This window comes from Chiloscyllium plagiosum, unplaced genomic scaffold, assembly GCF_037043375.1.
Source record: "Chiloscyllium plagiosum isolate Xiang-an unplaced genomic scaffold, Cpla_swu_hap1 HiC_scaffold_1, whole genome shotgun sequence".
Taxonomy (NCBI): Eukaryota; Metazoa; Chordata; class Chondrichthyes; order Orectolobiformes; family Hemiscylliidae; genus Chiloscyllium; species Chiloscyllium plagiosum.
In genome coordinates, this window is record NW_028270139.1 from 107901649 (window position 1) to 107929505 (window position 27857).

General features: G+C 41.3%; 1 protein-coding gene across 1 annotated transcript in view; it reads left to right on the plus strand.

The window, feature by feature from the left end:
• Positions 1-19739: 19739 nt before the first annotated feature.
• LOC122548373 (atrial natriuretic peptide receptor 2) overlaps positions 19740-27857 on the plus strand; it is a 164724-nt gene continuing 156606 nt past the window's right edge. Inside the window, exons 1-3 of the mRNA XM_043686946.2 lie at positions 19740-21033; positions 22192-22391; positions 23075-23188. Coding sequence (XP_043542881.2) covers positions 20334-21033; positions 22192-22391; positions 23075-23188 — 1014 coding nt within the window. The 5' untranslated portion in view covers positions 19740-20333. The remainder of the gene's footprint in view (positions 21034-22191; positions 22392-23074; positions 23189-27857) is intronic.

Genomic DNA, 27857 nt, shown 5'->3' on the forward strand with positions numbered 1-27857 from the left:
TTAATGAACTCCAGCAAATTATCACGATTCCTTCAATAGTGTATGCTGAACCTACAATTTGTAACATGTAGATGTATGAGAACACAACAATGTGCAACTTCCTCTCCAAATCACACACCATAGATACATGGAGCTTTATTGGTATTTCTTCATTATTACTAGGTCAAAAGCCTTGGAGTTCCTTCCTAACAGTGCTGTGGATGTATGTACACCACATGGACTGTAGAAGTGCATCTTCTCAAGGGCAATTAGGGATCAGCAACAAATACTGGCCTAACCAATAATACCCACATCTTGTGAATGAAAAAGCATATGAAGTCAATATACAGCAAAAATATTGTATGGACCATCTCATGACATTTTGGTACAATGTCAGATATTCCTGTGTTTGATTATACCAACTTCCTCCTGAATTTATCACCACCTCGATAACTACAGCTGTAACTTTATTTGAATGTAAGAAAATCCAGTTCAAGGAAAAGTCAATCAGCCATCAAATCTACTGTAACCAGATATATTCTAAAAATTTCCCCTTTTCCCATGTAACTGTGTATCCACAAATTTAAAGGACAATAATTCTCTTCTCCAAACTCCTCTGGAATGAAACATTGAGCATTTTCCCTTTATACAATTCACACTTTGCAGATGTTTCTCTTTTGAAGTGTTCACGGCATCCTATGAACACCATCTGTAGGTGGCGCAAAGCTCAAAAACAAAGTGACAGGAAGCAGCTAACTGTCTAAAGGTTGTTATGAACCAGACAAGACCCTTCAAATATATCAAGAAGGTATGTTAGAACCTAACATTTTCTTATTTTAAAGGTAAATTTTAGGTGCTGTGTCCCAGATGCAATTTTAATTGGTCAAACTATTTGACATTAAACAAAGCACAATATATTCATACACTATAGTAAAATATAGCAACATAAACACACCCTTGGCAAATTGGCAAAATCAGACACAGATTGTCTCACATGTAGTTCTCCAATCCAAGAGGAATGAGCATCAAAAGTTAATTCAGAGAGAGAAAGTCTAGCAGCCGGGAAAGACTCACTGCCTTCCAACCCTGCTGAGACTTCAGCAACAATTGTCAAAAGCAATAGATTATAATGTGGGAAAACGTGAAGTTGTTCATTTTGGTAGCAAGAACAAGAGAGTTTAATATGTAATTGGAGAGAAACCCCATTATCCCCACTCTCTAACTTCTGCCAGTCAGACAATCCTCGATCCATGCTAGTACCTTGCCCCTTACACACTGGACCCTTATCTCATTTTGCAGCCTCCTGTGCAGCAGCATGTCAAAGGTCTTCTGGAAATCCAAATAGATCACACATCCTCTGGCTGCCCTTTGTCTAACTTACTAGTTACCTCTTCAAACAATTGTAACAGATATGTCAGGCATGACATCCAATTTATCAAAGCAATGCTGACTCAACTGTATTTTAACCATGCATTTCCAAGTACTCCACAATCTCATCTTTAATAATGCACTCTAAAGACTTACCAATGACTCAGGCCAGGCTAACCGGCCTGTAATTTCATGTCTTTCTGTTTAAACAGGGGTGTTACATGATCCATTTTCTAGGAGCCTCCCTAACTCCACTGATTCTTGAAAGATCCCCACCAATGTCTCTACAATCTCCTCAGCAATCTCCTTCAGAACTATGGATTTAGTTCATCTGGTTTGGGTGATATATCCACCTTCAGTCCTTTCAGCTTCCACAGCATCTACTCCTTAGTGATAGGCCATTGCACTTACCTCTGCTCCTTGACTCTTTTGAAGTTCAGGTTTGCTACTGGTGCTTTCCACTGTGACAACTGACACATCTGGAACAGTTTTCATCTGCTTATTTAAAGAAAGATATCATTTCATTGGGAGCAGTTCAGGAGGATGATCCCTGGTATGCAGGAATTGTCTTATGAGCAAAGGCTAAACAGATTGAGTCTCTACTCATTGGAATTTAGAAGAATGAAAGGGAATCTCATTAAAACATATTTGTCTCAATTAAGGACTTGATAGCGTAAATACTGAGAGGATGTTTCCCCTTGTGGGATAGTCTAGAACTAGAGGGCACAGTCTCAGAATTTGTTATGGACCAGGCCCGATCCCTCAAAACATTTTAAGCAGGTAGCCCAGACTGTAACTTTGCTATTTGTTTCAGGTAAGTGTATAGTGGATATACCCAGAGTGAATTAGCTGGTTAGGCTGCTGAGTTTTAAATAAACAGAATTTATTTACAAAATTACGGAATGAAACACAACGAACCAAAAATAGAATACCCAAATAACTGATCCTATCCAAACCCGCTATCACACCTTAATGGTTTCTGTTCCAAAATACTCGCAACAATTCCAACAAACAAACCCCTTAGCACAAAGAGTAAAAGTGACACAAAAAGCTTACAGGTTATGAAGTCAGAAAGGCAGAAGGAGGGAGACAGCTTCCAGTTTCAACTGTGACCCTGACTCATTTAACCACCGAACTGAAAGGACCTGCATAGCTAGACAGCTGGCCAAGCCCCCTTGATTATAACAGTTTTTTAAAAAGACTTGAAAGCTTTCTGTCTGAAGCATTATCTGTTAGGTATGAACAAAAGAGCCCCAATGAACCATTCAAACTTCAGACATGATGGAACCTAGGGTCATTTTGAACCTCTCTGAAAAAAAAATCAAGGACAACATATCCTTGTAAAAGGACCAGCTTTGTGACAGAATACAGGGTCATCAATTTAAACTGTGATGAGCAGAAAATACTTTCAGAGGGTTGTGAAGCATTAAAACTTCTTCCACAGAGAGTGATGGAAGCAGAGTCCTTGTGTATATTTAAGGCTGAAATAGATAGATTTTTGATCAGTAGGAGAATCAAGCGTTATAGGGAAAATGAAAGAAAGTGGATGCAAAGAGCCTATTGAGTGGCAGAGCAAGCTTGAGGAGTCAAACAGCCTACTCCTGTTCCTATTCCTTATGGTCTTATGGGTCAATAGCTATGGTTATGGAACTTCCATGCCACCTGAATCCATGCTCCACATTAGACAAAGGGAAGATCAAAAAGGAATGGATACCATCAGCTTCCCTTCCTATCACAAAATGCCAACCATCCAAATTAGATTGGGTGGGCTTCAACGTGTTAACTCAGAAGCCATGTGATTGAATTTGGTTTTCACAAATGTAGCCTTATTACCAGTAGTTCATGGGAACCATTAGTTACCAGCCAGTCTGGAAACTAAAGTCTGAAACTAGTAATCAAAGAGTCAAGTGCTTAACCTGTTCCAATTTCAATATTCATTTGCGAACTGACCTTTTGGATATTTGACTACAAGAAACCTCACAACTAGTATGAACACTTCACTTTGCAATATCTTACCTTCACCATTAAATTATAAAATCTTTTCAAGAAACCACAAGCCTGCAACTGTATATCAGAGATGGAGTTAAGTATAATCTGTAAAAGTGTGCTATTTTCATTTGCATCCAATCTTTGACTGCATTTGTGTGTGAGTGTATATGCTTGAGTGAATGAGACAAGCATGTGACTAATTCAGACAAAGTGTGTAAAAATAAGTAACAGCCTTTATTTTAATGTCTCAAATGTCACTTTAACCAACTGTGTTTGTATCAGTCTGGTTGAATTATTTTATTTGTATACACACTTGAAAGGTAATAAAAGTTACACCTCTCTTCTTACAGATCCTTTGAAGACAGGCAGGAAGAGAACACATTTCTTCTGACAGTTTTGAAAATCAAAACTTCATTACATCATTTCACATACGCATTTTCTCATTTGAAAATTAATACCATGAGCCCACCTAACCACCTCTTCATAACCAATGATCTGGAGATATCCTGAATGGTTTTCATTCAGACATTTTAACATATTAATTTTACGTGCAATTGCATACAAAGATTGCGGAAAATAGTATTCCAGAACAATGCTTGCCATTGCTCTCTGCACTATCGGTATAATTTGTTTTGACTGGCAGACCAATGTTTTTCAGAATCCCACCAATACCTAACCTGCCTTGTGAATATCAACAACACATTGACAAGATACTCTCCGAGTACAATCAATGATTATTTATGAACACTTTTGCCTTTCAGCTTCTGCCAGTGAAGACACTTGCACTCTTCACGAATGTTTACTGCTAAGTTTTTATATGCATTACTTTAAAATCCATTTGCCAAACATTAGACTATCAAAATAATTCATCTCATTCTTACATACATTGCCAGTTTCCTTTCCAATGACCAACAATTTTCATGATTCCAGTTCAGATAACCTGCACTTTATTACTTACAAACATTTTAAATAACATAGATTGTGGTAGTAGAAATCAATTTTTTGGAACATTTCCTGTTATTCAGTAATTCATTGTTCATTAATTTTGAGATTTCGAAAGGGAATGGACAATAAAATAAATGCTGGTTTTGCCAGAAACACGTACATGCTATTTACAAATGAAAACAAGATACTGAACTCGTGCAGGGTCAATTTTTGTATGTTCCTCTAGAACTCTGCTTTTTAAAAAAATGCTGTGAATTTTGTGACTCAATTCATAGATTGCTGTAAGTTATTGAATGTTTGCATAAAGTAGAGTGCTTTTGAATTTTCACTTTAACCAACTGTGTTTGTATCTGTCTGGTAGGTGAGTGTAGCTGTTTATTTTCAGCCTTGACTCAATGGTAGCATTCTCACCTCTCAGTCAGAAGCAATTTTGTCAAATTACACTGACACTGCTGGATTTTTAGGTGAGGCATAAAATTATGATTCTTCTGCCCTCTCAGGTAAATATAAATACTTCATGGAGCTATTTGAAGAACAAGAGGGGTGTTTTGCCTAGAGTTCGAGCTAATATCTAACTCTCAACCAATATCAGTGAAATAAGTTAATCAATCATTATCTCATTGCTGCTTGTGCATAAATTGGCTGCTTTGTTTCCTACATTATAGCAACACCGATACTTCAAAATACCTCAATGCCAGTAAAATGAAATACTTTTAGGACATCCTGGAGTCATGAAAGGTTTCTAATTCTTTAATGTTCATTTCTTCCAGTATGCTTATTTTGGAATAATTACATCTTGCAGGGGGTTTGTATACAAAGTGCTCTCATATTGCAGGGTAATTATCTAAGAGCATAATTCCATTGCGTGGTTAACTCACAATGAACATCTGACCAGTACTTGAATTTTGCTGCGGAACACTGCAACACATGGGGACTTGGGGGTACTTGTGCATGAAACATAGCTATCAGCAGTATACACTTCAAAATACATTACTTCCTTTTGTGTAAATATAAAAGAAACCCATTGAGACTGCCCTAATGCAATGTGGGGTACGTCGGGCTCCAAGAGTTTGATTGTGTTCAGGGACTCTCTAGTTCAAGGTACAGAGCGAAAAATCAGAATGGTGTGTTGTTTCCCTGGTGCCAGGATCAAGGATGTCTCAGAGAGGGTGCAGAATGTTCTCAAGGGGGAGAGGGGCCAGCCGGAGGTCATTGTACATTGGAACCAACAACATAGGAAGGGAAAAGGTTCAGAATCTGAAGGGAGATTACAGGAAGTTAGGCAGGAATTTAAAAAGGAGTTCAAAGTTGAATAGGCTGGGGCTGTTTTCCCTGGAGCATTGGAGGCTGAGGGGGACCTTTTTGAGGTTTATAAAATCATGAGGGGCATGGATAGGATAATTAGACAAAGTCTTTTCCCTGGGGTGGGGGAGTCCAGAACTAAAGGCTTAGAATGAGAGGAAAAAGATATAAAAGAGACCCAAGGGGCAACTTTTTCATGCAAAGGGTGATACGTGTATGGAATGCACAGCCAGAGGAACTGGTGGATGCTAATACAATTGCAACATTTAAAAGGCATCTGGATGGGTTTGTGAATAGGAAGGGTTTGGAGAGATATGGGCCAGGTGTTAGCAGGTGGGATTAGATTGGGTTGGGACATCTGGTCTGCATGGACATATTTGGCTGTGTACCTATATGCCTGACTTCACTTTTTTATGCATACTCTTCAATAGGATGTGGGCATCACTGGCTAAGCCAACATTAGGTACTTATCCTAATTGTCTTTGAGAAAATGGGAACAAACCATCTTCTTGAACTGGAGGGAGTTCCAGGATTGCTATGCAGCAACAGTGAAGGATTGGCAAGATAGGGCAGCATAGTATGTGGCTTGAAGGAAGACTTACAGGTATAACTTTTACCATGTCCTTCTAGGTAGTAAAGGTTGTGGTTTTGAAGGTGTTGTCAAAGGAGAGTCGGTACATTACTGCAGTCCATCTAGCATATAAGACCATAAGACATAGGAGAAGAAAATAGGCATTCAGCCCATCGAGTCTGTTCTGCCATTCAATCATGGCTGATAAGTTTCTAAACCTCATTCTCCTGCTTTCTCCCAGTAACTCTTGATGCCCTTTATACTCAAGAACCTAGCTATCTCAATCTTAAATATATTCAATGAGCTGGTCTCCACAGCCTTCTGTGGCAATGAATTCCATAGTTTCACCACTCTCTGGCTGACGAAGTTTCTCCTTATGTCTTTTCTAAAAGGTCTTCCCTTTACTCTAAGGCAGTGCCCTCGAGTTCTAATCTCTCCCTGCAATGGAAACATCTTCCAAACGTCTACTCTGTCCAGGCTATTCAGTATTCTGGTATGTTTCAATTAGATCCCCCATCATCCTTCTAAACTCCATCAAGTATAGACTCAGAGTCCTCAAATGTTCCCCATATATTAAGCTAATCATTCCTGAGATCATTCTTGTGAACCTCATCTGATCATGCTCCAAAGCCTTCCTGAGAAATGGAGCCCAAAACTGTGCACAATACTTCAAATGTGGCCTAACTAGAGCCTCAGAAGTATATCCCTGCTTTTATATTCAAGTCCTCTCAAAGTAAATGCCATCATTGCGTTTGCCTTCCTAACTGCTGACTCAACCTGCAAGTTTATCTTGACAGAACCCTGGACTAGAGCTCCCAAGTCTTTATGCACTTCAGACTTCTGCATTTTCTACACATTAGGAAATAGTCCATGCCTCTATTCTTCCTACCAAAGTGCATGACCTCACACTTTCCCACATTGTACTCAATCTGCCACTTCTTTGCCTACTCTCCTAATTTGTCCAAATCCTTCTGCAACCTGCCCACCTCCTCAATATGGTCTTCTACCCTCAATTACATTTTCATATAATTTAACACATGCATTAATTACCACGCTATCTCATTCATGAGCTCCAGAGAAACTTTACTGTCCAATATAATTTTCTAATATTACCTTTATGGCAGATATCAATCATTCCTCTTTATTCCAGCCACCATTTTATTTTGTTTGTTCCCTATGTTAGAGGGAATATTGTTTTCTCAAAAGTATCCCAATAAATTGTGTCTGACTTTTATTTTGCATGTTGAAATTATCCTAAATCCAACTTTCAGAATTTGCTGGACTGTTACGTTTTTTTTAATTATTAATTTAATTCGTTCTCAAACAAAGACCCAAACATTCACTGGTCAGACAATCATTGGAACAGCACAGACTCGAGTTGCATATTAACAACCTGTGGAATCACAGATGTAGCAGACATTGTGAGAATTGTTCATGAAATTGAAAAATCAAATAAGCAAACTGCCTGTGTGAAAGCTTTCGAAAAAGCCAGTGAGAAAGTTGGATTCTAGGAAGAGATTAAGACAACCATAGTGAATCAGAAGTTAAGGGTAGCATCAAATTGAAAAGAAATAAGCAGTTCTGAGGAAGGATCACTAGATCCAAAATATTAACTCTGATTTCTCTTCACAGAAGTTGCCAAACCAGCTGAGCTTTTACACAAATTTCTGTTTTTGGTTTTGATTTACAGCATCCGCAGTTCTTTCAGCTTTTATTTAGGAAATACACACAGTGTGGCAAAGATTAATGGTGAGACAGAAGATTGGGGAAGTTTTAACAAATAACAAAAAATGGGCAAAAATAAACTCTGAACATGAAAGTAATATCAACATGGACAGTAAGACCTTCTTTAACATATGTGAAAGGAAAAAGAGATACCAAATTGAACAGAGGCCCCTGAGAGATCAAGGCCAAGGAAATAATATTGAGGAACTAGGAAATTAAAATTAGAATTAGATTTTATTGTTATGTATTTCTCAAGTACAGGATTAAAGGAGGACAGTGAAGATTTACTGTCGGCACCAACTTAAAATGCAAAGTGCAAAATCAGAATTTGGAAAAAAACAAGAGAAGAAATTAAAGAAACAGAACCAAAAGAAAAAGAAAGGTGTCCACATCTTAAAGTCCTTATCCGAAAGGAAACAAAGAAGTCCAGATTTTAAAGTTTTATCTCCCTGGGCCAGGTCCTGACCTGGAGTTTTGGTCAGCTGCCTCCGATCACCAATGCTGCCACCGATCGTCAGGACCAGCTGTATCTGATGTCTCCCGTTGCCAGGAGGAGCTGACTCTTGCTGCCATTGCTGCTTCTGATCGCTGGGAGGAGCTAACTCTGTTACTGCCACTGCTGCACTTGCTCTGGGGGCCAGGCCCACTCTCGCCCTGCCAAAGACACTGACTATGGTTTTTAAAGAGAAAATGAAAAGACAAAAAGAGTAAAAGTAAAAAGAAACGAAAATGAAATAAAGCAGATGGAAGTGGACATGCCTCAGGTCAGGATCCTGAATGCAGCACTGCTACCCTGCTGCCATCTTGAAATGGCAGAGGAGTTGAACAAATGTATTGCATCAGTTATCATGATAGATGTCACTAATAGCATTCCTAAATTCTTAAATATTTAAGGAGTAGGAGTAAATAAATATAATAACTATTGCTAGAGATAAAGTACTGGGAAACTAATGCCAATAAATCTCCTGCAGCTAATGGAATGCATCTTAGGATATTAAAGGAAATAGCTACAAGGATAATGGATACACTAGTAGTAATCTTCCAAAAATCCTGATTAGATTCTGGAAAATATCAGGAGGATTGGAAAACTATACATGCTACACCCTTATTTAGAGAGGTAACGAGACAGAAAATGCATTATTATAGGCCAGTTAGCTTACCATTTATTTTTGGTAAAATGCTAGAGTCCTTATAAAGGATGTAATATCAGAGCATTTAAAAAGACATAATGTGAGTAAGAAGAATGGGGAAGCTTCGTGAAAGGCAAATCACTCCTGACAAATCTATTATAATTCTTTGAAGAGGAAATAAGCAGGTACATAATGTGGAACCAGTAGACATAATATGTTTGGATTTCTATGAGGTATCATATGTGACACAACTTAATAAACTAGGAGCCCAAGGTGTTCATAATGGAGTGTCATAGGGATCAGTGCTGAGACCACAATTATTTACAACATATTTTAATTACTTGGATAAAGGAAGTGAATGTATTATTGTCAGGTTTGTGAATACTACAATAGGTGGGAAGGATGAGGATGACAAGATTCTGCAGAGGGATTTAGGCAGGTTACATGAGTGGGCAAAAACTTGACAGATGGAACATAATATGGGAAAATGTGAGGTTGTGTGATTTGGCAGGATAAATAATGGGTGAATGTATTTAATTGGTGAAAGATTGCAGAAAGTTGTAGCACAGAGGGATTTAAAACAAAGAACATAGAACAGTACAACACAGGAACAGGCCCTCCCACTCACAATGGTGTGCCAAACATGACGCCATATTAAACCAATCCCTTCTGCATGCCCTGGGAGAAAGTGAGGAATGTAGATGCTAGAGATCAGAGTCAAGAGAGTGGTGCTGGAAAGGCACAGCAGGTCAGGCAGCATCTGAGGAGCAGGAGAATTGATGTTTCGGGTAAGAAAAAGGCCTCTTGCCTGTAATGTCAATTCTCTTGGTCCATATCTCTTCATTCATGCATATTCATAAGACTATCTAAAAGTCCCTTAAACACCCCTATCATATCTGCCTCCATCACTACCCCTGGCAGCACGTTCCAGACTATTGTACTCAATTCCCTGACCAATACAGGCAAGCATACCATATACTTTCTTTACCATCCTACTTACTTGCATGGTCACTTTCAGGGGGCTATGAACTTGAATCCCAAGATTCCTCTGTACATCAATGCTGAACTGTATACCATTCCTTAACATCTGATCTCCTAAAGTACAGCATATCATACTTGGAATATCATCATTCAAAAATCGCAAAAAAGCTTGCCTCCGAGTTCGACAAGGAAATCAGGAAGGCAAATGGAATGTTGGCTTTTCTTTCAAAGGGAATGGAGTATAAAAGTAGGATATCTTGCTAAAACTATTCAAGGTACTTGGTAGACCACTGATGACGGTTTGATCCTCTCATCTAAATTAGATAGATGTTGGAGGTGGTTCACTAGAGTGTTCATTAGACTCATTCTGATAAACCTCTTTTGCCCACTTCAAAGCCTCCACATCCTTCCTATAGTGAGGCGACCAGAACTACACACAATACTCCAAATGTGGCCTGACTAAAGTTTTATACAGCTGCAACATGCCTTGCCAAACTTTATACTCAGTGCTCAGACCAATGAAGGCAAGTATGCAAAGTATGCCTTCTTTACCATCTTATCCACTTGTGTTGCCACTTTCAGGGAGATGTGGACTTGGACCCCAAGATCCCTCTGTATATCAATACTTCTAAGGGTGCAGCTATTTAGAGTATACTTTCCTCTTTAATTTGATCTCCAAAAATACATCAGCTCATAATTGTCCAGATTAAAGTCCATCTGCCATTTCTCTGCCCACCTTTCCAGCTGATTGATATCCTGCTGAATCCTTTGCTACCCTTTCTCACTATCCACAACTCCACCAATTTTGATGTGCAGGATTACAGGGAAAAATGCAGATTTGTCTAAAGCCAACATGTTCAGAAAACCTATGCAGACATAATAGGACAAATAGCTTTCTTCTACACTGTAACAATTCTGTGATTGCAGGAGCATTTTGCTCAGCAAGCATTTTTCCAGCTGTTTCTGTTGTCTAGTGTGCAAGTACAGTTATAGTTCAATTAACAGTGGCATAGTGGTTAGCACTGCTGCCTCACAACGCCAAAGACCCAGGTTCAATTCCCGCCTCAGGCAACTGGAGTTTGCACATTCTCCCCGTGTCTGCGTGGGTTTCCTCTGCGTGCTCTGGTTTCCTCCCACAGTCCAAAAATGTGCAGGTTAGGTGAATTCGCCATACTAAATTGCTTGTAGTGTTAGGTGAAGGGGTAAATGTAGGGGGGTGGGTTGCTCTTCGGAGGGTTGATGTGGACTAGTTGGGCCAAAGGGCCTGTTTCCACACTGTAAGTAATCTAATCTAATCTAATTGGTTATTGATTAGAAGATTGTCTTATGGCGTATGGCTGAGTAAATTAGGTCCGTACTTTCAATGATTTAGAAGAATGAAAGATGATTTCATTGAAACAATCAAGATAAAGAAGAGTCTCAGCTGAATAAACCCTGATAGCTTAATTTTGCTGGCTGGGATATTTGAACAATTGAGAACAGTCTCTGATTAAGGGGTAAAAATTTGAACTGAGAAGAATTTCCTTCACTCAAATGTTCATAAAATTTTGGAAGTAATAGATATTCCATTGTTTACTATATTTAAGGCGGGGATACACAGATTTTTTGACTCTCAGGGAATCAAGGAGGATGGGGAGTGGGTGTCAATAAGGATTTGAAGCCCAAGATTATCTATAAATGCACTAAATAGAGTATGCTCCTGCTTTATCTCTTGTGCATTTGGGCATGTGGACTTGTGCCACAGCTTCACTGGGTTTACACCTAATCTTAGGTGTGACTGGTGCTGTTCCAGGCCTGCCTTCACTCTGCACTGAACCCACCATTTAATGGTGATGGTAGAGTGAGGAATGTGCTGGGCCACGAGATAACAGATTGTGCTATCTTACCTAGCACAGTGATTGTGCTAGCATGATGAATTCTATCCTCTATGTGAAAACAAGGCATTGTCTCTTCAAGGATGGTGCAGCAGTTGCTCATTCCATTACAGTCATGAGCAGATGAATCATGCATCAGCCACATGAACACTGGTGAGGTGAAGTCGATTTTTCCCACCTTTCCTTCTACAGGCTCAGTTGAGCACTTAAGTTCTTTCAGCCTCGGTCAGCAGCATTACAAGGAAGCCACTCTTAATAATGAACATTGAAGATCCTTACTCAGAGTAAATTCTGAGCTCTTGTTAGTCTCGTTGATTTTTTCCTCCTGGCATTCTTCATAGAGGAATGCTGATTCATCAGCTAAGGAAGGAGATAGTGTTAGGTGGTAAGTAGCCACATGGTTCATTACCAAGTTTGACCTGATGTCATGACATTTCATGGGGTCCAGCATCAATGTTGAGGACTGCCAGGACAACTGCCTCCTGACTGTTCTATCACTGTGGTGCTATCTCTGGGTTAGAGATGCAGATCCATGAGGCATTAGCTGGGAACTATGATTCAATGAGTATGATTACATATCAAGCCATTGTTTAACAGTCATGTGGGGCAATTCTCCCAATTTTGGAACAAGCCCTCAAACGTTAGTAAGGACAACTTTTGCAGAGTTAGCTAGGCACATTGTACCATTATGAATCCAGTGCCAAATTCCAAGGTGGGCGCTTCATCATCTAGTATTGCTTCTTGTCTTTTCTGTAGACATTTGCTAGCATCTCAGATGTCTAGCTAAGAGCTATGTAAGTATATTGCCGTGGGACTGGGATCACCTCCAGACTTGGCAGTTAAAGAGGATAAATATCCTTCCATGAAGGGCATTAAACTTAGAAACCTCAAAAGTAAGAATAGGAGTAAGCCACTCAGCTCTTCAAGCATGCTCTGCCATTCATTATGCTCATGATTGATCATCAACTCAATAACCTGTTCTGCTTTCCCCCAGATCCTTTGATCGCTTTAGCTCTAAGTCCTATATTCAACACCTTCTTGAAATCTTATCATGTTTTGGCCTTGACTATTTTCTGTGATAGTGAAATCCATGGGCTCACCATTGTCTAGGTCCTCAGCTCAGCCCTAAATGGTTTACACTATATCCTTAGAATGTGACCCCTGGATCTGAAATCTTCTGAAATCATTGGGAACTTCCTTCCTGCATCGACCACATGTAATCCTATTAGAATTTTAGAGGTTTCCTTGGTACTTCCTCTCATTCTTCTGAACTGCAATGAACATAATCCTAACTGAACATCTCCGGAACACCCGCACCAATCAACCACACCGCCCCGTGGCCCAACATTTCAACTACCCCTCCCACTCTGCTGAGGACATGGAGATCCTGGGCCTCCTTCACCGCCGCTCCCTCGCCACCTGACGCCTGGAGGAAGAACGCCTCATCTTCTGCCTCGGAACACTTCAACCCTAGGGCATCAATGTGGACTTCACCAGTTTCCTAATTTCCCCTTCCCCCACCTCACCTTCCAAACTTCCAGCTCAGCATGTCCCCATGACTTGTCCTACCTGCCTATCTTCTTTTCCACCTATCCACTCCACCCTCCCCACTGACCTATCGCCTTCATTCCCTCCCCCACTCACCTATTGTACTCTATGCTACTTTCTCCCCACCCCCACCCTCCTCTCACTTATCTCTCCACCCTTCAGGCTCACTGCCTGTATTCCTGATGAAGGGCTTTTGCCCGAAACGTCGATTTTACTGCTCCTCAGATGCTGCCTGAACTGCTGTGCTCTTCCAGCACCACTAATCCAGAATCTGCTTTCCAGCATCTGCAGTCATTGTTTTTACATAATCCTAACTGATTCAACCTCTATTCATACATCAGTCCTGCCATCCCAGGGATCAGTCTGGAAACCCTTTACTGCACTCCCTCAAACAGCAAGAACATCCTTCATCAAATAAAGAGACTAAACCTGCACACGGTATTCCAAGTGCGATCTCACTAAGGCCTGGTACAATTGCAGCAAGACATTTCTGCTCCTGTACTCAAATCTTCTCATCAGCTTGCCATTTGCCTGCTTCACCACCTGTATGTTTACTTTCAGTGACTGATGTACAAACTCTCTTTGCACCTCCCTCTTTTCTAATTTGTCACCATTCAAATTATAATCTTGCCTGCCTGTTTTGCTATCAAAATAGTAAACTAGATTTTGATTTGTAACAACAATCTGATGATTTTTTAATTCCATATTCATTAATTGAATTTAAAATTCCAAATGGGATTTGAGTGAACAATCCTTACAGCCTCTGGATTCCTAGTTTGGTAAAGTCACCACAATGCCACTATTGCTGTGCTGGTGCAAGTGATTTAATGTGGATTTTGGGGGAGGAGGAGTCCCAGAATCTGCCCATTCAAATAGATGTAAAAGATCCTATGGAACAATTTACAGAAGCAGAGGGGAATTCTCCATGTATCCTGACAAGCATTTATAACTCAACCAACACCAAAAACATGCAAATGAACAGTTAATTTGCCTCTCTTATGTTTATAGGTGCGAGCCCTTGTGCCTGTTTGTCTCTGGAAAATGGCAACTGCCTTTTACTTCAAAGGAGCAGTGAAGCACAATTACTGCAGAGGCTGGAATCTGTACTGAAAACATGAAACGCTGGAGATCACAACGGGTCAGATACCATCTATAGGAAGGGGTGGTTGGGGGCAAATTAGCATTTCCAGTCCAGATGACTCTTCATCAGAGCTGGTGAAGTGTGGAGGGGACAGTATTTAGGCTATAGTTTGGAAGACAGGAGTGCGGGGGCAAGTGCTGGTGGAGAAAAGATGTTGATAGTTCTGACGAAGTGATCGGTATGTAATATGTTAAAAATCACACAACACCAGGTTATAGTCCAACAGGTTTAATTGGAAGCACACTAGCTTTCGGAGCGACGCTCCTTCATCAGGTGATTGATGAAGGAGCGTCGCTCCGAAAGCTAGTGTGCTTCCAATTAAACCTGTTGGACTATAACCTGGTGTTGTGTGATTTTTAACTTTGTACACCCCAGTCCAACACCGGCATCTCCAAATCATGGTATGTAATATGTCTAACTGCCAGACTTGAAAGAACAGACACTGTAACCATTTTGATCCAAATATCATGATCAGCTTGTTCATTTTTTTTCTGCAAACAATATGTTGCGTCGTTCAACACGAATATTTGGATAGCCATCCATTATTTCAGCAACTGGAGACATCAATTGATCAGAAATAAAAAATCCTAATTTCTTTATGTAGAATTTGAACCCAGAGTCAAGGACACTAACACCGTGCCAACTAGCCCATTCTATTAATCCTAGGGAATGCGATTCATATTTTGAAATGTCGTTTCAACTGAAATAATTTTACTTAGGATAATAATTTCTATTAACCATAAGGTGGCAGTAATGATTAGTAAAATATGGCTTAGGACCACTGCAAATATTTTCTAAAGACAGGTTAAATTCGATATGTACTTCAGTATTGAAGTGCGTGACGAAAATGATAAAACCATATATCACGAGGTATTACCGGGATTGGGAGAAATGATCCAAAGCACTGCATGTCTTACCGGTATTAACCAAACGGAGCTAACCCGCGTGAAGCAAACTTGCTCGTGGCCATCAGATGGCAGATTCGGACCAGAAACGAAAAAGCAGACGAAAGGTTGTGGCAAAATGACGATACCATTAAAATATTTTTGAAAAATGCCAACCTGATTTTCAACTGTTTAGAGACAAATTCCTGCTCATAACAACCTGTCCCTGCAGTTCCAATCAGAGCCAAAGCGTATTTGTTCAGATTGTTACTGATTATGACCGGATAATCTCTCGGTATAACCGTATAATCTGCAGTGACTTTGTGTCACCTTAATGTTCCTTTTGTTTACCAAATGCGCCGAGTCTGTATTTCCCTCTGATTACCGTCCCGGGATCATTATTTAAAAAGAAAACAAGTTTCAGGAAGTAAAATACCCCATGCAAGTAATACTACTGCAGATGAGAACGGCATTTTAATCAATAAATAACAGTAAAAACTGGCACTACTATGCCGACGATGGAAAAGAGTCTAAACATGAACAATGCAATCAGATTTCTGCGAGCAACTAGGAGATCCAAGTGAGTAAATATGATCGGTTAGCTATCTATGCTGAAATATATATATTATATATACACATACATTTATAGAGAGTTCACAGCCAATATTCTGGCTAACGCAAAGTAAAACGGCGCGGCACTATGAACAGAACAATTTTAAACTGGGTGCGAGGTAGGTATTTGACTCAGATGTTGAAGAAGCGGGACTCCAGACATATTTTTGATTTTTATACACAGCAGAGTCCGGACCGGACAAAATCAATTTATCTGGTCTCTTTGTCCTTTTACGGAATTACTCTCCCCGCCGAATGCGTGGGCGCACATATACACTGAATGACAACAAACTGTACATATGCAGACATATACCGAATAACAACGTGCAAACATTAAATACAGGTGGTTCCAAGCACAGGGAACAGGATAAAGCAATCTGAACTGCAAGTTTATTCCAATTTATGCGACATACAGAAAGGAAAATATGTGAGTCAGCCCTGAAGTCTGATCCACCATCGGTTGGATCATTAGTGATATGTACTTCAACTTTATTTCCTGCCAAACGTCTTCCAGCTTAGTCTTAGGGAGTTTATTCGATTCAACAACCACAGAGTATTTTTTGTTTTCGGTGGAGCGATGATTGGGTGGATGGGGACAGAGAATTTCAAACTTTCTCTACTTCCCATGTTAACAAATGTTTCCTGATGTCACTGTTCCTTTATCTCACTCCCCAATGCGCAGACTCCCATTTTAAGAACGAGCCTCCTTGTTTTGCCATTCCTTACCAGATTAAATCATTTCTCCCCAACTACCCAATGGATGTTTTACATTTTAAACACTTCAGTGAGATTAGCCTTCAACCTCTGAAGCTTAGGTAATGCATTAGGACCGCAAGCTGAACATCTAAGCCCCCCTGACACTCTGGTAAGTCTACCCTGCAGCCTCGCTCAGATCAAAGCATCATTCTTAAAGTCTGGTACCCACCACAGAATGCGGAAATTCCAAATGGATAAAACTGAAGTATAACTTCCTCCTGTTTGTACTGCATTCCTCTTGAGACAACGACTAACATCCTATTAATATTTTGTTTATTTCTTGTAGCTTTTTAAAAATTATTTGGTAGAGTATCTAAACCCCTGCTCTTCCACTGACTCCAGAAGTTCATCATTAAGGCGAAATTGGCATTTATCTTATCAAATTTGAGCTTACACTTCCATATTATTCGGGTTGCCTAATCGTAAAGAGACGAATTGATTCAGGAGGGTGATACCAGAATGTCAAGGTTATACTCATCAGGAATGGACTGACTTGCCCTTTTCCTTGAAGAGAAACGATTGAAGGGTGACCTATTGGAGGTCGTACAAGTTATGAAAGGTTTTAACAGAGCACTATAACCTGCAGAGAATGTCCCCACATATGAGAAGAACAAAACCAGAGGCTATTAATGTAAGATAACGTCCTAAATATCAAATATGGAATTCAGAAAAAAAACCTTTTGATGTCAGGTAACTGGTCCCGGAACGTTAATCCTGCTTTCTAACCATAGATGTTGCCAGATCTGTGGAGTTTTTCCAGTAATTGCACTTTTTTGTTTCAGAAGAAATTGCTTTGCCCCAGAGCCATAAGAACAGGTGTAGTTAGGGCAAATACTATTGATACATTTAAAGACAAGCTAGATAAATACATGAGGTAAAGGCGGGGGGGAGGGCGTTGTACAGATTGCTAAATCAGGAATAATGGCAGGAAATTCAAGCGGTGCATGAATGCCAGTACACATTGACAGGACTGAATGGCCTGTTTCTAATTGCCTAATGCAATCCCATACAATTCTCCACAACGAACTCAATCAACCACCGTTCTTTCCACTTAATCGGTTTATTTCTCATTGTAACTTCAAGTACTCATCCACAGAATATACTTTCATGTCTTTAGTGTAATCGGAAAGTGCAGTTCTTTCTTCATTCACCCACGTTAAGAATAAATATGGTGAAAAACTGGGAACGGGGCACCGGTGGGCGAGGATACCCCCCCCCCCCCCCCTTTAATCCATCAGTCAGAGGTGATTTATTTCCTACTTCTCAGTGCTAGCCGGTTATGAACTGAAGGCTGACTAATTCCATTTTAACTCCATACATCACCCAGTCGCGTTTGTTAAATAGCGAAAACATAAGGTCACAATAGAACATCGAAATAGAAATCTGAATTTAACAAGTTAAGATTCAACATCGTTAATATCGACGTGTATTTTATGACGTTTGTGGTAAACAATTCAGTTCCAACAGGCAGTTACGAATAATTAGTTATCGTTGAAATGCTCTCGGTTTTCCCCGTACTATTCATCCTTTACCGATATCAGTTACCACACGCCCCATTGTACTGTGAAAAGCTGAGTCCGTCCGTATTACATTCAACTGCTCTCTTCAAAGCGGCCGCTGTCGTCCTGCGGTGCGTGCACACCTTTATCAGACAGTTAAATGGGAATTAAAAAAAAGTATTTCTTTTCTGGAGTAACCTCATTTCTCTCCCCGGTCTGGTCTCGGTGGTGCTTCCCTTCCATTGCAGGAAGAACCGAAAACGGTTTCTGGAAACTCGCTGGGGTTACATCATACTCACAGACATTTGACAACACACACAAACATTAGTCTAAAGGAGTATTTGTCGCATTTTGAGTGCTAAATGTTGCCATACGTTTGGTAGAAAAGTGAGCACACAGTTTGAGGCGGCGGCGGTAAAAAAAAAACAGGAGTCCAGATTTAAAGCAGGCAGGGACCGTGCAGCCAGGAGTGAAGCTGGCACTTAGCAGGAACAAATTCCCTGGTAATAGTTTTCTCCCGCTGTTGTTGTCCGGATTTTCCGGTATTAGTTGCGTCCGAGTCCCGTGCTCACTGTATAGTTGACTCAAAACGATCATTTCAAGGGTGTTATTCTAAATGCGGCGGCCGACATACTGGCTATCACTCTCCCGTCAACGACTAAATGCTATTAGACTCGATGTATCGATCGGGTTAGAACATACCAGTCCGTGCTGTTAAAAAGCATCAACCCTCTCCAGATGGCCCGCGCAGTCATTTCCCGGCGGCGATCACAATTGACAGTCGGCAACCTTTTAAAAAGCCACCTGATATATCCCACATTCCGCCTACCTTCCATACCTTTACTTTTTAAACTTTGGGGGGAACAAGCTGGAGGCGAAATAAAATCAGGAGTGTGGGGACGGTTCTGCATTTGTTCAGTAGCAATCCTCGTGTTTGTAAATCGTCAGCTATCCTTCCATGAAGGGCGGCAGCGTCTCAGGATGACCAACATGTTGGTGCTCTGGTTTGTAACTGCTACCACCCTGCTCCGCTCTTGTCGAAGGGGCAGCGAGCTGGTTGCTGCCTGACAGTCACAGGAAAGCTGTCACCGGCCGGTCAGTCACAGTGATCCACAGAACAGCCGCTGGGTCTCTCGGTACCTGCCGGTTGGAATTTCCTTGCAAGTTCCCGGGAGGAATCCGTTGACTGGAGCGGTCCTGATTTTAAACAAGTTCAATGCGATTTCTATATCCATTCGCTGTTTCCATCTCGTGTGTGTGTGTGCGCGCGTGTGTTTTAACCTGGCACTGTAGTGAAACAGGAGTTTGGCTGGGAGGAAAGCCGGGTCTGGGTGGAGGTGGCGTTTTGCTCTGGCAGATGGCGCTTTAGTCCTGAGTGTTGGAGGTTGTGTAGCCTCTCGCTGACGTGCTGAGAGAGAGAGAGAGAGAGAGAGAAACGGCACTGATCGCAGCCGAGCGGAGGCCCGCTATGGTAATAACTGAGGCTGGGAGGGCTCTCTTCCCCCCTCTGTTCACTCGCTCTGTCTCTCTCTCTCTCTCTGCCTTGGAGCGATCGATGTGGTTCGAGGGACGAGCGAGAGGGTGGGGTGGGGAGGTGGGGGAGGGAAGGGAGGGGGGAAGTAAAGAGAAGATGAATAGAGCAGGTCTGGTGAAATGTCACCCAGACGGGACAGCGGCGAGCAGGAGAAACCTCGTGTGAGTACGGTCTGAACGGGGAGGAACGGAGAGGCGCTGCTGACTGACTGGTTAAGTGAGGAAAACAAGGACTGGTGCTGGTGGAGGTGGGGAGGGTGTGGAGAGGACAGGAGGAAAGCACATGTTTGACTGTTTCTCGTCAATTCCCCCACTCCCTGGTCAGTTTCACCCTCACCCCACCTCCCCCACACCCCCCCACGGTCAATTACATGTTAGAGCCCTTGCTCTTGGTGCCAGCGTCGAGAACACCAAGATTAAACAACATCCCAAAAAGGATTTGGGAAGAGAGAATTCGACAGGTTGCATGACAACAAACCACTGGTGTGCCTGAACCATGCGGGTGGTATGTCTTTTCGTTTTTGTCTACCTCGCCAGCTGGCCGGCCCGATCGCAGAGTCCCCCCGAGAGCATCAACATGGCTATCGTGCTGCCCCACAACAACACCGAGTACGCCTGGGCTTGGCCCCGGGTCGGCCCGGCCATCCAGCTCGCCATCGAGAGGATTAACCGGGACAGGCGGCTCCTGCCGGGCTCCGCGCTCACCTACAAGTTCAAGAGCAGCGAACTGGACGGCCGCTGCGCCGACTCGCTCGCCCCTTTGCTCGCCGTGGACCTGAAGCTGGAGAACGATCCCGACGTCTTCGTGGGTCCCGGCTGCACCTACACCACCGCCCCGGTGGCTCGGTTCGCCAGCCACTGGGGGCTGCCCCTGGTCACCGCCGGGGCATCGGCTTTCGGCTTCTCCGAGACCGGCGACTACAGCACGGTGATTCGCACCGGGCCGGTCTTCACCAAGCTCGGAGCGTTCACCGCCCAGCTCCATGAGACCTTCAACTGGACCTCAAGGGTCGTGCTGGTCTTCCAAGACATCAAGACGGACGATCGGCCCTACTTCTTCCTGACGGAGGGGATCTACACCACCCTGAAGGACGAGTTTACAAACCTCAGCGTGGAAGCCAAATCTGTGGATAAAGGCGAGCTGGACCAAGCGACGATCATTGACATTATCCAGTTCATTAAAGAGAATGCACGGAGTAAGTGGGTTTGCAGAGCCCCTACCTCTGATTGGGGGGGTGGGGGTGGGATGGAAGCAGTAAACTACTTTGATATTGCCCTCTCGATTCTGGCTAAGACCCGGGTCTGCACTCTTTCCCCACTCTGCACGGGGGGGGGGGGGGGGGGGGGTCAGGTCTCCAAGTTTCGGTCACATTTTATACCTTAACCGTTAAGTTTGCATTTTCTTCTCCCTCCGTGCCCCCGCCCCTGTTTTATTGACATTTTTAGACAAAAGCAAAAAGCAAAAGCAAAAAGTCGTGCATCCCACGACTCATGCCCCAACTCCGGGTTGGGTCTGCTGAATCTACTTAAATTATCCTGTCCCTCTGTCAGAAAGCGGATTGCTGGGGGTGGAGTGGGGGGACATTTTCCAGTTTTGGACGGGACACATTTGTTGAGTTTAATGCCAACGTTGCCGTCCTCCCTGGGAAGAGAACGTCGCCCTCGCTCTTCATAAATCCCACCGCAAACGGTACCGTGTAGGAACCCATCTGGTCACCCTGCCTGCCTGTTCGGTATCCGCTTTTAAGCAATTAGCTGTCTCGGAGGGTGGGGGGGGGGAATCCAAAAAGAAAGTTGCAACACTACATGACAGTGTCAATCTGGAAGCTGCCCTCTGGATAGATAATCGGTTGCCTACAATGTGGCATCAGGTGTGGACATGGCAGTGGGCACAGAGATGGCACACCATCATGGGCGAGTTAGTGAGCACCACTGCAGACAGCATATACTCACCTCCCCACCCCCCCCCTCCCCCACACACACATACATAACTGCCATCGCGTTTGTTAACAGACCTCCATAGCAATAAACAGTAAAATAAAAGACACCGCACTAACATCGAGAGCAGTAGCCAGTGAGAGTTTTTAAAAAAGCAGTGGGGGCTTCATCAGTTGAAGTGTTGAGAATGTGACTTCCCCTTGTGTGTGCAAGGCATTAACCTCTCGACACCAATTGAATAGAAGCGATTAATTTTAAAAAAAACACCCAATACAAATCTGATTGAGAATGTCACAATTTGAAAATAAAATCTTGTTTTTATTTTCTTTCGATATTGCTGGGTAGCGCGGTAAATGATGACCAGTGGTGAACTCAGCACTTGGACTGACAAAATGCCTTTTCTTCCCCCTTTCCAGTTGCGTATCTGTGTTTCCCTTTCAAAGATTTCCGTCAGATCATGTTCTACGCGCAGAGAGAAGGAATGACTGGGGGAGACTATGTTTTTTTCTACCTGGATGTATTCGCCAAGAGCCTGAATTTGAGGTCGCTGACAGAGTCTCACAAACCCTGGAAGATGAACCACAGCAGCGAGTCGCTCCTCAAGGAGGCTTTCAAAGTACATCCATTTCCTTCTCCTCATCTCAAAACCTTCTGGGCGACAGTGTGTCCTGTCATTATCTCCTGCAGCAGGTTCTTGCGTCGACAGGCAGAGCTACCTTGTCGTTTGCAAAGGCTATGATTTCCTAAAGGGGCCGGGTGGGATTGAGCCATTCCGCCCATCCAATTTATTCTGGCATTCAGTTGCATCCTGAAGGAAACCACCCTAACACCCATTCTCTGCCTTTAATTCATAGCTCCGGATATTTAAAGCCAATTGCCCCCAAGCAACAGCAACTAGTCAGCATTAAGTAACAATGTGTGTGGAATAACATCTCCATCTTCGCTTGACTGCGAGTTCTCGCAGGGCGTTGTTAAAGCATTTGTTTTTAACACGACCCCGGCCACAGAACAACCCCAGTTACGATTTCCAAAGAAACTTCATCTCTTGCATGGTGTTGCAATGCCTCGCGTCACCCCGCAAATGCACAAGAAGTTGCAGAGAATGGTGAAATTCCCGGCATTTTTTTTTGTTTTTGTTTGACGGCTGTCGTTTCTGGGTGGATTTAGGAATTCGGTTGAGGGAAGTGTTGAGTCTCCATAGAACACAACGGCACCACCCTACTGTTCTCACTGAGTGCTCGACAGCGCAGAGTGAGCTGAGACTAACCGACATGTCGCTGCTCTCTTTTGTTTTTACAGTCGGTGATGATCATTACCAACCGAGAGCCAGAGGAACCCGAATATTTCACCTTTCAGGAGGATTTGCGAGCAAGAGCCAAAAATGTATCGAGTGCCGAATTAGCCAACACTCTGGTAAGCATTCCCTGGAATACAGGACTGAAAACTTAAGTTCCACATTTCAAAACTTGGATTTAATCGCGATTAATCCGTTAGATGGATAGACAGATCGGTGAATAGATTGTACAAATTATAGTGAAAGAGACTGCACTCATTTCCCTTGACGTGAAGGCAGTAATTGAAGTAGTCAAGAGGTTCTGTTCTGTCAGTTGGTCGGCCCGGGGGTGAGGCTGGTCTGTTCCTCATGTTCGGTCACTGTGCAGTGCAAACATTGGACACATTATATCTTTCATTGAAACACAGATGTTTATCACATTTCAGATACGTTAGTTTACTTTTCATTGACCCTGTGACCTGTGTAGCAGATTGGTGCACTGTTGTCGTGAAAGCACTGTGCATTGCTGCTAAACAGCTACAGCAATTGAAAGTGCAGTTGTTTTAAAAATAAACCTATCTCGGAGACCGGTTGGAACCAAACTCCTCTAACTGTTTACTTAGACGTTTACGTCGCTCGCAGGATTGATGAATCCTATCGGAAATTTACAATTGCAAGATTATAGACTTGAAGACAATTCATGATCGTATCCATGGATGACATTTCTATTACTTTTGGTCTAATTCAAATTTAATTTTCGAATAATTGTTACATTTCTAGACTATGAAGGTCAATATTCCGGTATCACACATAATTTTTTTAAAAACCGCAAATATAGCTGATCCCAATGTAAAAGCAGATCTTCTTGTCCGGAGGATTTGTTCAGTGTTGTATCTAGTGAAACGATCATATTTGTAAATGTTTGTATGTTTTAGCTTTGATTTTCATAGAAAGCTTGACTGTACCTCACCTTTTGCTTTAGTGGTCTGGCTCACTTTCTGTGATGATTTCAAGTACACATTCCACCACCCAATATGCCATTATGTAAACCATGGCAGACAGGAGAACATGACCAATAAACACAATGATTCAATTAAGTACTCTGGGATGGGTTCAGAGTCTCTTTTGTTCTATCTCAGTCCATATATTTTCCATACATTTCTTCAAAATATTTGCTTCTTTGAATGGAGAAATCTGAAATCAAACTAGTCATATTATGATCTTTTATGTCTTTGACACTAGTGCAATCTAGACCTTTCATTCTATTTGCATACTCATGAATATGAAGATTTAAATTTTTTTTTATCATAAACAGTTGTTCATTTGCTTCAAATAAGTTTTTGCTTCTATTCATAGAAACTGCTTCAGCTTCCTATCGTGATTTATAAAAATGATCAGATTCAATCTAATTACCACATTGCTTTTCAATATTAGTCGATTACCAGTCATATACAATGGATATGCAGTATAGGTAGCTAAAGTACAATCACAGTGTTATGACATCTGGCTCTTCAACCAAAGCACTACACTCCACCACTTGTTGTGTCTGCCAAATTTAATTTTTAATAACAGACATAAAATTATATGTGAAATATTGTACGTCATGTAAAATGGCAAAAGCAAATGAGTAAGGGAAATTATAATCTAATTTCACATTCACATACTTTTGGAAATCAATTAGATTTTCTTCTTTCAATTTTTTTTGTGTCATCAGACTATCCAAATGAATTGTACATTATAATTCTGCATACCCAGTCAATATCTAATGGAATCCTATGTCACCATTAACATGTAAACTTACACTGATCTCCAGAAAGCTGCGATGTAGAAACGCGTGAGCTCATATTATTAGTTATTGACATTAGCTATGGCTCTGTGGGATTTAATAGGTAAATCATGTGATGCTAGTGTGATATGCCATTTCTTTATCAAAAACATTCCAGCTGACCTTTGCAAGTTTGATACCTAGTGGAGTGTTTTTTTTTACATAGACATGAAGAGGCAAAATTTTACTTCACATAACAAGCCAGATGACATTGGACCACCTTTAACCAAGAAGTAGACTATATAGTTATAGGATATGAGTAACACCCAGAAGCAGCAATAAATCAGGAAGTTTGAGAGAGAGTGAAACTAAGGAAAATCACAAAATCCAGAGAAATGGTACAGAGCATATTGTTGGAGCTGTACCTGATAACTGCCTGGATACTGTTGGACCTCATCCTAGTGTTTAAAATTAAGACACTAGTGAGACAGTTGGTGCATTGATTTTCATTTTCTGAAATTCCCTTCAGAATGAAGATGGACCCATTGGATGAGAAGATTGTAAATTTAACTTATTTATTGTAAAAAGGGAGGGAGACTAAAATCAGAAAACCATGAACCAGTTTGCTTAACATCTATCAAAGGGAAAATGTTAGAAGCCATTATTAAATAAGTTATAGAATGTAATTTAGGTAAGTTCAAAGTAATCAGGCAGAGTCAATATTTTTTTGTTTGAGAAGGGTTTACAGTAAAATGGCAGGGGGCTGGGAGCCGATACAGAGAGACAGAAGAAAGAGAAACAAGGGCAAAATCAAAATAGGATGGAAAACCAGAAATATGATAGGCAGATTATTCAAAGGCAAAGAATCAAACAAGGCCGCAGCGCAAAATAACACAAATGGAACTAAGAATGTTCAAAAGACAAGCCTTAAGGCATTGTGCTTTCATGTGCAGAGCATTTGCAATAAAGTGAATGACTTTGCAATAAAGTCATGAAAATAGATATAACTGAGTACGATATAGCTGGAATTACAGAGATTTGGCTTCACGGTGGACTGGAAACTGAATATTGAGAGGTATTCAGTATTTAAAAAGTACAAAGAAGAAAAGGAATTGGGGTAGCATCCCTGGTTAAAAGGAATGTCAATGCAAAGTGGAGGGAGGATATTAGCTCTGGTGAAGTAGAATCTGCATGGGTAGAGTTTAGAAACACAAAAAGGTAGAAAATGATAGTAGGGGTTATACATAGACCTCCAAACTGCAGTGAGAACATTGGGGAAGCTATAGAGACACAAGCAATAATGACACAGTTCTTCAAATGGGTGTGTTTAATCTGCATATACATTGGACAAAGCAATCCAGTAACAACATCATAGAAGAGGAATTCCTGGAGCATTTACAGCATAGTTTTCTGAATCAATATGTTGTGGAACCAACTGAGAACAGGTAATCTTAGGTTAAATATTGTGCAAAGAGAAGGAATAATTGGCAGCCTAATTGTGCAATGAAATAATGGATGCAGTAATGGTCATCTTTCTAAATTCTATAGACTCTGAAACAGTTCCTATGGATTGGAGGGTAACTCATGTAACCCCATTATTTAAAAAAGGATGTAGAGAGAAAAAACCTGGAATAGTGATTTGGTTAGCCTGACATTGATAGTAGAGAAAATATTATACTCCATTATAAAAGGCTTAATAATAGAGTACTTAGAAAACATCAGCAGGATTAGGCAGAGTCAGCATGAATTTATTAAAGGCAAATAATGCTTGACAAATCTGCTGGAAACCTATAAGGTCACAACTTGGATTTTCAGAAAGTTTTCAATAAGGTCCCACATAAGAAATTAGTATGTAATGGACTAACATGAGTAGGGAACTGGTTAGCATAAAGACAATAAACCAATTTTTTTCTGAGTGGCAGGCAGTGATTAGTGGGATGCTGCAGGGATCAGTATTAGGAGTTAGATCTTTGAAAAAAAAGATTTAGTTGAGGGAATTAAAAGTATTATATATCCATGTTTGCAGAAGCACAAAGCTGGGTGGAAGGGTAAGCTTTGAAGAAGTGGCAGAGATATTTCAGTGTGATTTGTACAAAATGAGTGAGTGGGCAAATGCCTGGCGGATGCAGTATAATTTGGATAAGTATGAGATTATCACCTTGGTAACCAAAACAGAAAGGCATATTATTATTTGAATGGCAATAGGTTTGGAAAGGGCAACAAGGTTTGGGTGTCCTTGTATCATTGAAAGTAAACGCGCAGGTACAGCAGGCAATGAAAAGACATGTTAGCCTTCATAGCGAAATGATTTGAGTACTGGCGCAGGGATGTCTTGCTACAAATGAACAGGGCCTCTCTTTATTTTAAGAAGAATGTTCTGGCTATAGAGTGAGTGCAAACAGATGGGTTTTTCCAACACTGACAATGGTTTAATGGCCATCATTACATTCTTAACTCCAAATTTTTATTGAATTCAAATTCCATCATCTCCCATAGCAGGATTTGAGCCCAGGTTCACAGAACATTACTTGAGCCTCTGAATTAATAGTCTTGCAATAATGCTACTATACCATAAGCACCCTTGGTTTAGAAGAAAGAAGGTGATTTCAGAAAACTACAAAGTTCTAACAGGACTAGACAGGCTAACACAGAAAGGAAGTTCACGATGACGAGAAACTCTAGAACCAGGCATCACACTCTTAAGGAGAAGGGATACACCATTTAAGACTAAGATCAGGAGAAATCTCTTCACCCAGAGACTAGTTAGCCTGTGGAAGTCTCTGCCACACAACGTGGTTGATGCCAAAACATTAAATGTTTTCAAGAAGGAATTAGATAAGTATTTCTTAGGGCTAAATGGATCAAGGGATATGGGGAGGAAATGGAACAGGGTACTTTTTTTAAGATCAGCCATGATTATAATGAATAGTGGAGCAAGCTTGAAGGGTTGAATGGTTTACTTCTATTCCTATTTTCTATGTTTATGAAAGGGAAATCACATTTGTCAAATCTATTGGAGTGATGCTCTGAATAAAGGGGAACTG